The sequence below is a fragment of the Nycticebus coucang genome, chromosome 7 (assembly GCF_027406575.1).
Source record: "Nycticebus coucang isolate mNycCou1 chromosome 7, mNycCou1.pri, whole genome shotgun sequence".
Classification (NCBI taxonomy): Eukaryota; Metazoa; Chordata; class Mammalia; order Primates; family Lorisidae; genus Nycticebus; species Nycticebus coucang.
Window position 1 is genome coordinate 30,081,602 of NC_069786.1, and position 15,524 is coordinate 30,097,125.

The following is a 15,524-nucleotide window of genomic DNA, read 5'->3' on the forward strand; positions in this document are numbered from 1 at the left end:
GTCAAATACTATAATGTTTCCATCCTTGTTCTTTTTGCTCAGGATTTCTTTGGCTTTTCAGGGTCTATTTGTGTTCTATACATATTTTAGGGTTGTTTTTCTATTTCTGTGAAAAATGACAATGGTTTTTTGACAGGCATTACATTGAAATTGTAGATTGCTTTGAATAGTAACATCATTTCTAAAATATTAATTCTTATTATCCATGAGCATGGGATGTCTTGCCTTTTGTTTGTGTCTTCTTCAATTTCTTTCCTTAGTGTTTGTAGTTTTCCTTATAGAGATCTTTATCTTTTTATCTATTAATAAGATTATGTCATCTGCAGAGAGGGAGTTTGACATCCTTTCTAATTTAGAAGCCTTTTATTTTTTTTTTTTTTCTTGCCTGATTGCTCTGGCTAGGACTTCCAGTACTGTGCTGATTAAGAGTGATGAAAGTGGGCATCTTTGTCTTGTTCCAGCTTTTAAAGACCTTGAATTTTTGCCCTTTCTGTAAGGTGTTAGCTGTGGGTTTGTCATGCATGACCTTTAAAATCTTGAGGTCTATCCTTTCTGTGCCTAGACTGTTGAGAGTTTTTGTCATGGAGAGATGTTATCAAATGCTTTTTCTGCATCTCTTTAGGTGAATACTGTTTTTGTCCCTTACTCCTTTATTCTGTTGACATACTGTATCATGCTTATTGATTGGCATATGTTTAAATTTCCTTGCATCCGTGAGATAAATCCTACTTGATCGTGATGTATAATCTTTTTGATGTGCTGCTAGAATTGGCTTGCTAATATGTTGTTGAATATTTCTGTGTTTATATTTATGTTTTATAGGGCTATTTACCTGTAGTGTTTATTGCTATTGTTGCTGTATCCTTATCTGGCTTTTGGTATCAGGTTCGTGTTGTCCTCAGAGAATGAATTAGGGAGAATTACAAACTCTTCAGTTTTTTTGCAATAGTTTTTTTTTTTTTTTTGTAGAGACAGAGTCTCACTTCATAGCCCTCTGTAGAGTGTCATGGCCTCACACAGCTCACAGCAACCTCCAACTCCTGGGCTTAAGGCGATTCTCTTGCCTCAGCCTCCCGAGTAGCTGGGACTACAGGCACCCGCCACAACGCCCGGCTATTTTTTGGTTGCAGTTTGGCCGGGGCCGGGTTTGAACCCACCACCCTTGGTATATGGGGCCGATGCCCCACCAACTGAGCCACAGGCGCCGCCCTTTGCAATAGTTTTTGAGGAAAGTTGTATTAATTCTTCTTCATTAGTTTGGTACCATTGATAAATGAAGCCATCCTGTATTAAGTTTTTCTGTGTGGGGAGAATTTTTATTACTGACTCACTTTCATTACTTATTTTTGGTCGGTTCAAATTTTCTGTTCTTCATGATTCAATCTTGGTTGAGCAGATGTGTACAGGAAATTATCCATTCCCTTTCAGTTTTGCAGTTTGATACCATAAAATTATTTGTAATAGTCTCTGATAAGTGATTACATTTTTGTAGCATCAGTTATATCAACTCCTTTTTCATTTATGATTTTATTTATTGGGTCTTCTTTCTTTTTTCTTGGTTAATATGGTTAGCAATTTATTGATTTTGTTTATTTTCTCAAAAACCCAGCTATTTCAGAATCCTTTGTATTTTGCTCTTTTCTGTTTAGTTCTGCTATGATATTCAATATTTCTTCTCTTAATTTTTTTCTTGCTTTTCTAATTCCTTTTAGACATTTTTAAACTGTCTATTTCAAATCTTTTTACCATTCTGATGCTGGCAGTTATTGTTCGGCAGTTGTTGGATAAAATCTGTAGCTCTCTGCTTGGTCTATTTCTGGTAAGTGCAGTTTAAACCCAATTTTAGTTCATTTTCTATCTAGATGATCTATCTAATGCTGAGAATGGAGAGTTGAAATCCCTAGCTAGTATTGTATTGAAGTCTATCTCTCCCTTTGATCTAAGAATATTTGCTTTATATATCCGAGTATTCTAATGTTGGATACATACACATTTAGAATTGTTACATCCTCTTAATGAATTGATCCCTCTATCAGTATATAATAGCCTTCTTTGTCTCTTTTTTACTTGTTTGTATAATGCTTAAGTCTGTTTTATTTAAGTATAGCTACTCCTCCCTCATTTTGTGTCTTTGTGTGGACTATCTTTTCCCACCCCTTTACATTCAGTTTACGGGTCTCTTTGCAGGTGAAGTGAGTTTTTTGTAAGCAACATTTACTGGGTTGATGTTTTTTTAATCCATTCAGCCAGTGGAAAATTTAATCTGTTTACAATCCAGATTATTATTAACATATAAGACTAATTCCTGTCATATTGTTAATTATTTGGTTATTTTGTTCATCCTTTGTTTTCTTTTTCTTTTATGGTTCATCACTGCAGCTTGTTGATTTTCTATAATCATATTATTTGAGTTCTTTCTCTTCCTCATTTATATGTTTGGTCTGCTAAGGAGTTTTATATTTGCATGTGTTTTTATGGTGGTAGATATGATCTTTTTACTTCCAGGTGTCAGGCTTCCTTAAGCATTTCTTATAGGACAAGTGTAGTAGTGATGAATTCTCTCATTTTTTGCTTCCCTAAGACTAATTTTGTTTCTTCATTTAGTACAGATAACTTTTGTTTGTTTGTTTGTTTGTTTTTAGCACTTTGAGTATATCATTCCATTTTTTCCTGGCCTATATATGTGTTTGCTGAGAAATCCCCTGTTATTTTGAAGAAACTTTCTTCCTTATATGTGACTAGAAACTTTTCTCCTTCTCTTTTTAGAATTCTCCCTTTGTCTTTGACTTTTGCCAATTTGATTATAACATGCTGTGGAGATGTTTTGGACTTGCATCTACTTGGTGTTCTCTGAGCTTCATATATCTAGATGTCTCTCTGGCTAAATTTGGGAAGTTTTCATGTATTGTTTTGCTGAATAGAATTGTATACCTCTGGGTTTATCCTCTTCTAAAGCACCCAAAATTCAAATATTTGGTCAATTTATACTGTCTTAGGTGTCATGTTGGCTTTCTTCATTCTTTTTTATTTATTGTTTGCTTCACCAGGTTATTTTGCAAGTATTGTCTTCAAGTTCTGATATTCTTTCTTCTGTTTTATCTAGTATATTATTCAACCTCTTGAATTTTTTTTTTATTTCATTCATCAGATTCTTCAGTTCTAGTATTTCCGTTTGGTTCTTTTTGATCTCATCTTTTTGGTGAATTTTTAGTTCATATCATGAATGGTTTTTCTGATTTCATTGTATGGTTTATCTATATTCTTCTTTAGCTTACTGAGTTTCTTTCATATCGAAAGGTTGAATTCTTTTGGCACTGTTTAAATTTCTTTTTCATTGGAGTCTATTGCTGGAGAATTATTGTCTTCCTTTGGAGATGTCATATTTCTTTGCTTTTCCATGTTACTCCTGCTTATATATTGTAACAGTTGCTTCTTGCACTGTTTTGGATAGCAATATAGTCTCCTTATGAGTTCTTCAGCTATAAAGAATGTTAGTTATATCTGTAGTTTTCTCCAAGGCTTAAGCTGTGATTTTTAGTGGATTCTGTGGTAAGAATTTTATGGGGATGGGGATGCCCAGTGGGCCTTTCTTGAGCCCCAAAGCTGGTAGCGGTGGGCCAAGAGTGTCTGTCCTTGGCTCCCAGAGCAACATATGCAGGAACTACTGTTAGCTGGTTCAAGCAGGCCAATTCTTGGGTCTCTAGGTAGCTTGCTCTTGTGCTGGCAGTAGCAGCAGTGGACCAAGAGAGTGGATATGTCCTTAGGCCCCTGGTTATCATGTGCTGTATTGGTAAGGGCCAAAACATGAAGTGATACATGCTAGTCTTTGCAGTGGCTGTTATACACTAAGCAGGCCACATCCCAGGCCTCCAGGTAGCCCATGTAGGAGGCTAACATTTATAATGGTAGCAGCAAGTGGGGTGAGCCCATCCAGGCCCTCAGGAGAAGTGCACAGATCTCACTGATGATGAACAGGGTAAGGCAGTCTTCAGTCCCCCAGATGGCATGCTTGCACACCATGGAAGTTGATACCAAACTGGGTGGTTCTGTTCTCACATCCCTCCATGTGGCGCTAGTGGGTACCGGCTTTGTTTGGTAGGGCTGGGTGATCCTTAGGCCTCTGGAAGAATACTTGAGTGGGGGCAGTAGTGGCAGCAGTGTTCCATTCTGCTGCTGGGAGAGATGAGTTGTTGGTAGTGATGGCCCCAGGTAGGCAGGTTTCAGGCTCCAAGGAGCATGCATGTTGGCTCCCTTTGTCTTGAAGATAACTTTTCTGGTTTGCTCCATTGCCTGTTCCTGGGAGTCTAGGATACTATTTGAGCTAGCGTGTTGGGAACACTGCTACTCCACTGGGTCTGCCACAGTTGTACCACTGCAGCCCTCCTGATGCAGATGGAGGGATGTCCGCAGGACTTTAGGAATTTAGATATGTAGAGGCTGTTATGCTCCAGAGCTAGATAAGATAGTCTGGTGGGGGCTAGGCAGATGCTTTAGAATCATGGAGTAAGTGTCGTCTGCTATGACCTCCCTCTCATGAACAATGCCATCACACAGTCTGTAGGCAGCTGCCAATTCTAATCTTAGGACCCAAGAGGGTCAAGGGACTCTTTCATGACTAGGGATACAGAAGTCCATGGTAGGAGTGGGACCTGATGGGGATCTCTCGTTTATACTTTCCTTCTTCTGGGGAACCTCTCCAGGCTCCCAGCCAATCCCAATCTACCCTTCTCTGTTATTCTGTGCTTTAGGTGTTTCATGTTACTTCTCTGTTGAATCCTAGTTTTCTTTCTTAGATAGTCTGTTTGAAGTGGGATTATCTGCTTGATATTTTGGTTCTTCTTTTTGGAAAAGGAGAGTGCTAGATGCCTCTAGTCAGCCATCCTGAAGCGCCATCCTTAGTTCTGTTTGACACCAAAGCCTATGGTTCTGTCAATAGTCTCTACTACATCTGATTTATTCAACAAAGTAAGTTATCTTATTTAAGGGGACTAGATACCTTTAATGTTGTTCCCAGAACTATACTTTAAACTATGTATCACTAATTTACCTTAAAACTGTCTTTGCCCATGAGTGTTACAGAGGAAGCAGCCTCTGAATTAGGCCGTACCTCTGGGCACCATTATTCCCCTTTATGCTAAATGTCTCTTTTCTAATTTCTTTTATGAGTATTCCAGTCCTGCAGCCTTTTTTTCTTGCTATTTCTTCTAGTATAGTTTAATTCACAGTCATTCAATAAATGTTTATTGGTTAAATGATGTTTTTTATACTAGAACATTCCCAAGAAATTGTTTCATGTTTTCATTTTCTTTTTATACTAGAACATTCCAAAAAAAATTGTTCCTATTTTTATTTCCTGTGATTTTTTTTTACAATTGAAAAGAAATTTCAGTTCTGAACTTGAAGAAATTTGAAAACCGTAATTTCTGGTCTAACCTGATGATCGCATTGTCCATAGTTTGTCAGTTCTATTCATCCTTGGGTTTCCATTAAGAGATCTAACGTGGATACTGTCAAACTTTATGCTTCAACTTTGCATGCTGTCTGTGACATCTAAAACCCTCAAATTTCCCTGTTAGACTGTTCTACAATAACAGTGTACAAATGCGTGTACATTTGTTCTACACAACCCTGCTAATATGGTGTATGTGTCACATTTACCATCATCAATGCAGTCTAATCTAGTTTGCAGAACTTCAAAATATCATAGCTTTCAAATTCTAAACTTACTCAAAAAATAATAGAAAATGAATAAAATATTTAAAAGTAATTTATTATCATTGAAAAACTTCTCATTTGTATACATCTAGAGGTTCAAATTCCAAATAGCTGTGCTTTTCCAAAGTATTTAAAATGTCACTTTGTTATTCAGTACATTGTGATCTTAGAAAAAAAAACTTGGCAAGATGAACGTTCTCTAAATTGACTCTAAATTGGTTATTTAAACATGAAATTCAAATAACATTTGCTTGTACCCTACTTAAGATAAAGTATTTTTCTATATTCATCATTAATGGCTGCAATATTCCCAACAAAGAAAATGCAGGTGATGTTGGCTTAATGTGCGATGGATTTTATTCCTAGAATGTGGATAAAAACAAAAACAAAAACAAAATATTCAGAATTAATGAATAGCTCCACCTGCCACAGAGCAGATGTACAAACCGAAAAGTATTGTGTGTGTATCCATTGTCATTTCAGCTAATTATTTCATCCTAAAGCATTAGATAGGTTTGGCTTTCACCAGTTCTAAAGAAAAGACAGATGTATGGTATTAGGATAGACTTTATTCTTTTTTGTGCACTGAATAAAGAAATAAATTCAGAATTAGAAGAATAAATAAGAAGAATGGGCATCTGAAAACAGCCCCATGTGCATTAACCCTGTATGAGAGAAGATTAAATAAAGAGTTCTTAACAACATTGATCCTAAGCTGTAGTCTTTTTATTTCTTTCTCCTAGCAGATTATAAAGAACTGTAATAAAAATGATACTAAATTATTGCTTCTTTGAGATGATGAACTCAGCAAATATCTTTTAAAATACATCTGGTGTAACAGCATCTTGCCAAGTATGGGTAGTCAGTGGACAGGCTGGATCAGAATTATGTGATATCCTTAAAGACAAAAATATTCCCATACTTCTGCCTAGAGGTGCTGACATAGCATGTCTGAAGTGATGCCATAGAATTTGTGTATTCTCATGGACATCCATGGTTAGGCATCAGTTTAGGAGCATAGTTTTCAACTAGGGGAATTTTGACTCCAAGGGGACATTGGGCAATGTGCAGGGACATTTTTGGCTGTTAAAACTTGGAAGGGGTATGTGTTGCAGGCACTTAATAGGTAGGGGCCAGGGTGGGGATGCTGCTAAATATCTTTTCATGCATATGACCCACTCACACAGCCCCACAAAAAAAAATGTCCAATCTAAAATTTCAGTATTGTCAAAGTAGAAAAATATTAACCTAGAGAATATAAACAGACATCCATCAAAAGTCTGTAATTAACCAGGGTAGATAAAAGATGCATCAAAATATCACACATTCATAATCAAATAAAATAAATTATATTCATCCAAAAAATGAATAAAAATTAGAGCAAAATATTATAAATGTTTTATGTTAGGACTGTTAGCTATTTTAGGGCATGACTAGAGACATTCTAGTTGAGAAAACATGTTAGAGAAACTTTGAAAAGTTATCTGTAACTGATAAGAAATCTGTAATGGGAATTATCTGAGTATATTATGCCTGTACTTGAAGTAAGTGATTTAAATTTTAACTGATCCTTAAGTATTGATAAACAGAGGAAATTTTATTTATAGACAACAGAAATGTCTTTTTATGTTGAAAATGAAGTAAAAATAGGCTTAATTCTATAGGACTTGGCAAGATAAAAGTTCCTGCCATCTAATCAAAAATATCTAGGAAAAGGCCTATTCTTCTTTAAATGTTTCTTTTTTTCATTTTTTCTCTTCATCTTATTCTCTCTCACAGATTTGCTTTCCTAATATTGTATCATCTCTAGGGATCAGATGCTCAGGAGCAAAAAATACAGTAAAATACAGGAAGTTATTCTGGTTGTTGTCAATACAGGGTTTAGATTGAAAATGAAACCAATTAAATCCTCAAATACCTTGATGGCAACAATAAACATTTAATTTCTAGAGAGGAATAAAGTTAGCTGTGTTGAATACCATATGTGATCACAGTCAAGCTCAATTTTCCAACATATTTTGTCAAAGAACCAGCAGCTAACCGATTTAATCAAATCATAACAAAATAATCCATGTTTCTTTTTTCAGCTATCTCATGCATCTCTGATGATAACCAGCCAGCAGAAATGATGGAATGCCTCAAGCAGACAAGTGGCATGCCTCCCCTTGTGCAAGAATGTGTGGTCCCATGCCGGGAAGACTGCACCTTCACTGCTTGGTCCAAGTTTACACCCTGCACCACAAATTGTGAAGCTACCCAAAGTAGGAGGCGACAGCTCACGGGTAAGGTGTGGCTTTTGCACTTTAGCTTCAAACACCCTTCAGACAAGTTGTTCATCTCTGAATATAAGGTCCACAAGACAGGAATTTGTAGCAGCTCTTTCCCTCTTCCCTGTGCTGTGCTGTGCTCCAATACATATCCTCAACACCTACGGCAATACCTGGTTCATAACATAATATATACTCAGTTAATATTTGTGAAATCAATGAAAGATGCGAGCTGTTTCTTTGCTATCAAGTTCATTCCTATATAGTTTTCTAATCTTTGTAGTCATAAAAGTCATTTTATTTACTTACTTCTTTTGCAAGGTTTTTTCTTGCCAGCATTTCAGGGAGCTTGAAAGCCAGTCACTGACTTAGAAAGAATGTCAAAGGCAGATCAAACCTACATTAGTTTTTTTTCTATTATGAGCAATTTGACATTTTAAAATATTAGTAATGTAAAGCAAAGATCACATTACATGTACAGATTCTGCTTTTGTAGTATATTATTAAATATCGATTCTGTTTACATGGACAAAATTTAATAGAAATTAAAACAACTCATTTAATAGAAGTCTGAAACAATTTTTGCCTGCAATGTACAAATAATTGATGCACTAGTATGCACTACTTGTATAGAAAAATATGCCACAACTTCTCTTAACTTTGTATGTACTTGTATATGCAGAAAACTTAATTTAGAGAATGGAAAAATGCCAGAATAATAATTGAGATAGTAAAACTGGTGTTGACATTGAAGAATTAAGTGCAGGTGACCATTTGTTCTCATGAGCAGTTCAAGTGCTCTTTTGATTCTAAGACTCCTTTGTCTGAATGCTTTGCTTATCTGACCACATTTTAAATTGAAATCACTGTAATGGATTTACTTGATCAATTAGACCCTGTAACAGGATTTCTATACACAAACTGGGAGCTCACATGTAAGTGTAGGAGAAATGTATAATCACAAACAGAAACGTCAAATAAGATATGTTGTACTTGTGCTCTCTCTTCCACAAAAATTTGTGCATATATAATTTTATGTAACATTGTTTATATTTCTAAAATAGAACAAATTTCATGTACCAAAAAAATACAGTGGAATAGAATATGTGGAATAATTTCAAGTTCAGGGGACAATTTAATGAAACTTTGCTTAAATGTACACATATAATGTGTCAGAAGCCATTACCTTAGCAACTCTTTACATTTCTGAGATGAGAATTTCTTTTAGAGGGAAAGGAAGTTTTTATTTAGTGACCAGTTGTTTTTTTCCTGTTGATGATTTGTTAATGCTGTTTTACACCCACAAACTGAGAATGGAAATTATTGAAAATCCTAGGATATTTATTTTACAACTAGCACAGTTTGTGTTATAAATTGCTAAAGTCTAATGAATTTGACTTTTATTTAAAATATACTTTTTATATAAATATTGAAGAATGGTTGTATATTCTTCTATAAACTCCAACCCAAGAATTACTCATGCATGCTAAAAGACCATTTAGACATTTTTTTCCTAAATCATTAACTGATATACTTTTAGGTGCCTAATTTATCTTTGTGTGTTTTCCTGTCTAAGAAACATGAAAACGATTGATTTCATGAGAACATGACAAAAGGAAAGAAAAAAAAACAATAAAATGAATCATTTTGTATCTTTGTTGAAAAAAATAAATCCTTGCAGTAAACCAAATTTTTTTCACTTTTCAAGACTCATTTTTATTGAATTGAAAATAATGCTTGTATTTTGGTATCTCCCATGTAATTTGGTAGTAATAAACAATCTCTAACACCAATGATGGTAAATGCCATGGACTCAAATTCAAAAGCCATGTGACTCGTTCTTTCTTCAACACAGACACACACAGAGAAGCATATAGTCACAAATAAAAGGTATTTTATTGATTATCAGGCCATGTATAGTAATTTTTTTTCCATTTTTAATGAGAAGTTTTAATTCATTATATCTAGGTGTTCTCTGTGATGGCCCAAGATATTAGATCATCACAGATTTTAGACTGAGTGTTTATTAAAGTAGATGTTTATACAATGCTGAAAATAATAAATCCATTGTATAGAAAATCTGTCCAGGTTTTATATACATGTTATATGTATGTGTGTATACATATATATATATCACATATTTATATACTACATTATATATATTATAAAATTGTAATTCTGAGTATACTCATATACCAATAATAAAATATGAATGCAAGTTATATTTGAGTACCTCTTATAATTGCAGAAGTCAAACATGTCTTAGGATTATATTTTTAATATAGTTGTTTACTTCATTCTTCTATATATTTAAAATAACCAGATAACTAATACACATTCTGAATTAAGGGGAAAATACTCCCCAGAGTTATACTAGGGATTGACTTTTTTAGTAATAGCTAGTTCTGAATCCAAAGGTTAGCTGGGTTTTTTGTTTGTTTATTTTTTTGTTTTTGTTTTTGAGACAGAGTCTCTCTCCATCACCCTGGGTAGAGTGCCATGGCATCATAGCTCATGGCAACCTCTAACTCTTGGACTCAATCAATCCTTCTGCCTCAGCCTTCCAAGTAACTGGGACTACAGGTACCTGACACAACGCCCAGCTAGTTTTTCTTTCTTTTTTTTTTTTTTAGTAGAGATGGGGCCTTGCTCTTGCTTAGGCTGGTTTCCAACTGCTGAACTCAAGCAATCCACCTGCCTTGGCATCCCAGGATGGTAGAATTATAGAAGCGAGCCAACATGTAAAGCCACCTCCCAGCCCAAAGGCTAGTGTTGATTTTAATTAGAATGTATCAATGTTAAGGACCACTGACAATTTATTTTTTATTATGAGAACTGGTTCAAATCCCTTTTCAAACCAGTGAAGCCATGTAATTGAGGATGTCACAAATACAGAGATAGACACATAGAATATACTTATATAGAATATCTGTTCTGCTAGCAACTTCTAATAGATGAACTTTTTTTCTTTTTCTCACTTTTCTTCCTCCTTCTGTCTCTCCTCCTTCTTCCTCCTTTCCTATCTCCTTTTGTCTTACAACTTCCTTTTAGCAAATATTCAATAAATATTTTTTTGTTTACTGCTTACATGTTCTAGGCCTTGGGAATACCACAGGCTAAAAATAGACATGACCCTAACTTAACAGCTTGCCGTTTAATTGGAGACATAGTGAGATTTTTACTACAGATAATTGCAACACATTATAGTAGCCATTGTATTAGATGATATGTTTGTTTTAACAAAACTGCTGATATGAAACGACACAGACTTATTATTTTACAGTTCTATAGGTCTGTAGTCTGACCCCAGTTTCAGAGAATTAAAGACAAGATATTGCCAGGGTTGCATTTTTTCTGGACACAAATTTTAGGGGAGAATTTGTTCCCTCTGTTTTCAAGCTTGCAGAGGCTTCCGACACCCCTTGGCTCACAGCCCCTTTCTATCATCTCCAAAGCCAGAAGAAATTGCATCTCTTTAAACATTCTTCCATGGAGGCTTCTGGAGGGAGTTAACTATTAGTTTGTAAGGGAAAGACAAGTAGACATGGACTAAACCAGTATTTTTCAACCTTTTTAATATCATGGCGCACTTGAACCTGTAGTTATACTTCCACAGCACACTTAAATTATGTTGATCAAAAAAAAAAAAGAATAAAAAGTAGAATATAGTTACTGTGCTTTGAACTTGTTTCGAAAATAATTTAATTAGGGCTGGACCTGCTGAGCTCAAGTGTTTGAGACACAGCCTGAGCAGGAATGACACCCTGTCTCTAAAAATAGCCGGGCGTTGTGACAAGTGCCTATAGTCCCAGCTACTCAGGAGGCTTAGGCAAGAGAATCACTTGAGCTAAAATTTTCAGGTTGCTATGAACTATGACACCATGGCATTGTACTGAGGTGACAAAGTGAGACATTGTATCAAAAAAAAAATAATGATGTTTAAAAATTTTTGTGGCACCTAAGATCTTTTTAGGACACACCAGTTTGCTGTGGCATACTAGTTGAATCAGTATGGACTAGACTAAGGAAGAAGGGAAGAACTACTGGAAATTTCTGGAGTAATACATGCAAAGGTCAAAAACCTATTGAGTAATTTCTATGAACTGAAAGATGCTCAGTATGACTGGATTGAAACATACCAGAGGCAGAATAGCACAGTATAGGCAGAGCCAGATGCTAATGGGCTCAGATCTTATGTCCCTTCACAACTGAGGTGCAGAGTCTGAAGGGTTTTAAGTAGACCAACAGTGTGATCAGATTTACAGCTTTGAAAGTTGGCTCTGACAGCAGTGTGGTGAACAGATTGAAGGGCATGGAATACGATGGCAACAAGATCTTGGAGGAAGTTGTCACGGTTATTTAAGCTGGACATTTGAAGTGGAGCTAAATATTGGTTCTAACCAACCAATCTCTACAAATTGTTGAAGAGATTCTTAAACATTTGAAGTAATCTATCTTTCTCATTAATCAGATGTAGGGAGTTCAGCAGAAGAGGACAAGAAATTCCAGTTTTGAGATGGTGATGTTGGTGGAATTGGGGAATGAAGAAAAAAGAAAGGTGTAGACAGGAAGAGTGTGGGTTCTGCCACATTGAGCTTGACTTGTTCTTTAGGTGTAGATTCCAAGTTCTTTTGACTCAGAAGCTTGAGCAAGAAATGTAGAATGAAGGTAATAATTTGTGACTGAAGAAATATAGATGGCAATTTAAACTTTTCAAGTGGGTGCAAATGTAGGATCAGAAGAGAAGAGATAATACCCTGAGGAGCCCCATAAGTAAAGAGAGGTAGGGAGGAAGAAGAATTCAACAAATGAATAAATATATAATATGTGGTCAGGGGATGGTGAAGATGTGTGGCGAGGGACAGAAAGATAAGACAGAACTTGGAAAGGGTATTTAAAGGATGAGGGCATAGACAACAAACTGAACTATCACTGAGTGAAAAAGTCTAGAAGGAATCAAAGATAGTCCAGAGTTTTTTTCTTCTTGTTGTTACTGTTGTCTGTCTTATCTCTTTGTTAAGAGTGGTTTCAAGGAATTAGGTAGACGGAGAATGCAGTGTTGAGTGGGTTGAGGAAAGAGTAGAAACTAAAGAAATGGAGACAAAGTTTCAACAGTAATTTACGGAATTTTGGGAAGAATAGAAACTTGAACATGCTAAATGCTGATAGGAAAGAGCCAGATGCCACCCATAGGTCTGTCTCTCACCCTGGGATGGAGGCTCTGCTTCTCTTTTGTACTAAATGCTCTTAATAGTAGAGGCAAGTGAATACCTTCTGCCAGAGAGACGAGGTATGGTGAAGCTACTGTCAGATAACTTCAGGTGCTGCAGGAATCCTCCTTATTTATTGTGGATTTAAACAAGGCAGACCATATCGCCAATCGCCCAGTCAACAATTTAGAATTGTGTATGATGCAAACCATCTGACAATGAGAAAGTAGCCCATGCGTCAGCTTGTATCAGACATTTCCAAACAGCCATAAACACTGGAAATAGACCCAATAAAGCTGCCTGCATTTTTTATAACCAGTCATGACTCTAGCTAATGACTACTGAGAAGCAAAAGGTAGAGTTATTAGTTCCATGAAAATTTTCAGTCATCTTGAGGAAGTGTGTTGGCAGAAACATAGAATCAAGTTATAGGCTGGCCTAGAATCCACTAAACAGGGTTATCAAATATTCACAGCTATGGAAAATGATGCTACATTGTCTTACTCAAAGTTGGGCTCACAGCTAAAAGGGCCATCGAGATGAACCAGTAAGATAAAGTCATATTCTAAAATACTTAAGTTAAAAGGCTCTATCAATGTGGAAGTCATAGCTCTTTCTCAGGTAAAATTATCCAACGTTATTTGATCATTTATTTCAATTTATTATTGTGTCAACATTTGGGAGCTGCCTGATAGCAGGAAAAATGAGTTATCTTTGTCCCTTTGTCCATCAGACTCCAAGAGACCCCTACTATCACTCCAAAGCCATTCTTTGGGAGAGTATCATTTGCTTCTTGAATAAATAAGCTCTGTTTTTAAAAAGTTGAAGGAAAGGGGAGGGATTACTACATAGACCCTTGTGTTGGTTTCCCTGGCAGCTATTAGTTTCAAGGAGAATGAAGACAAAGTAATCAATCTCTATCAGTAAACTACAGAGAAAACATTATTAAATAAATTAACAAGAATTTTCTAGCCATGGAGCCACTGTAACAAACATTTAAGTATTTTATGCCACTCACAAAACTGTTTTCTGTTTTCTTTCAATTTACTTGAATTTCACAGTTTCTCTGGGAGTTGCTTCCATCCTCCTAGGATTTACTTTCACGGATGGCAAAAAAGAGTAGGAAAAAAGGCTTAATTTTATTTAAGGTTTAATATTCTAAGCACTTGTCAATACAAAAATATGACTGAATGTTAACCAAACTATCAGATATGAAATTAATACATCTGTGTCTCTTGTCGTAACAGGGAAAAGCAGAAAGAAGGAGAAATGTCAGGATGCTGACCTGTACCCTCTGGTGGAGACAGAACTATGTCCTTGTGATGCTTTTATATCCCAACCTTATGGAAACTGGTCAGATTGCATCCTTCTGGAAGACAGAAGGGAGCCTCTAAGAGGACTGCGGGTGCAAGGAGACAGCAGCGAGTGTGGAGAAGGCATGCGCTTTCGAGCGGTAGCCTGCTCTAATAAAAACGGAAGACCTGTTGACCCCTCGCACTGCAGCAGCTCTGGTAAGGAGATGGCTGAGGAGAAACAAATGAAAATATTGACACAGTTAAGGAGGTTCCCAGGTCTCTTTGTTCTATAATTGTTTTAACTCTCCTTTGTCAATAAGACTCTGCCTGTCATACAAGATGGGCATATGAAGTGCACACAGGTACTTGTCAGTAATTATCTGGAATGTGGTGGTTTTAGATCCTTGACTTACCTCATTCAATACTTCGCCTTCATCTTTATTGGTCACTCGTTTACTAGTGGTGAGCTGCTCTACTTCACTGAGAAAGCCAAAGTCTAGTACATATGAATCTATTTTATGCTGTTTTCGGTGTTCTGAAAGCATCAGATCACACATTTCTCCTAAGGCAATTGACAAAATGAAAACATTGATATAGATGTTTTACAATACAAGGTCTAGGCACCCAAGTTAAAAGAGTAAAACTATAGGAGAAATAAGAAGCAATCTCTGAGATGTTAAATGACAGAGAAGACTGTTTTTGAACCTTAATTGGAAGAATTTTAAAGGTATGGGTGAATGGAGAGAGGAACGCAGGTTAAATACAGCTGGGGTGAAACTTGGTGAAAAGGCTGAAACTGATAATTATAATGGAGCTTATGAATTTCCTGCTCTATCTTTCTTCTTTCACTGCCTTTTTGTAAAAAGACTAAACAAGGAATTTTACAGAGGAGCATGGGGAGAATTCATGGTTGACTTGGAAACAATGGATAGGTTCTGGTCTTAGTCACCAGGTCTCAAGTACTAATAAGTTTTCTTTGTAATACCAGAAATAGTAAATTGAATTCCGTTCTAATGTACACGTCAAGTAAATGATAG

General features: G+C 36.0%; 1 protein-coding gene across 1 annotated transcript in view; it reads left to right on the forward strand.

The window, feature by feature from the left end:
* The window catches only part of THSD7B (thrombospondin type 1 domain containing 7B), a 1,036,041-nt gene that overhangs the window by 710,308 nt on the left and 310,209 nt on the right, over nucleotides 1-15,524 (forward strand). The window contains exons 13-14 of the mRNA XM_053597329.1: nucleotides 7,803-7,997; nucleotides 14,440-14,703. Of these exons, the coding sequence (XP_053453304.1) occupies nucleotides 7,803-7,997; nucleotides 14,440-14,703 (459 nt within the window). The remainder of the gene's footprint in view (nucleotides 1-7,802; nucleotides 7,998-14,439; nucleotides 14,704-15,524) is intronic.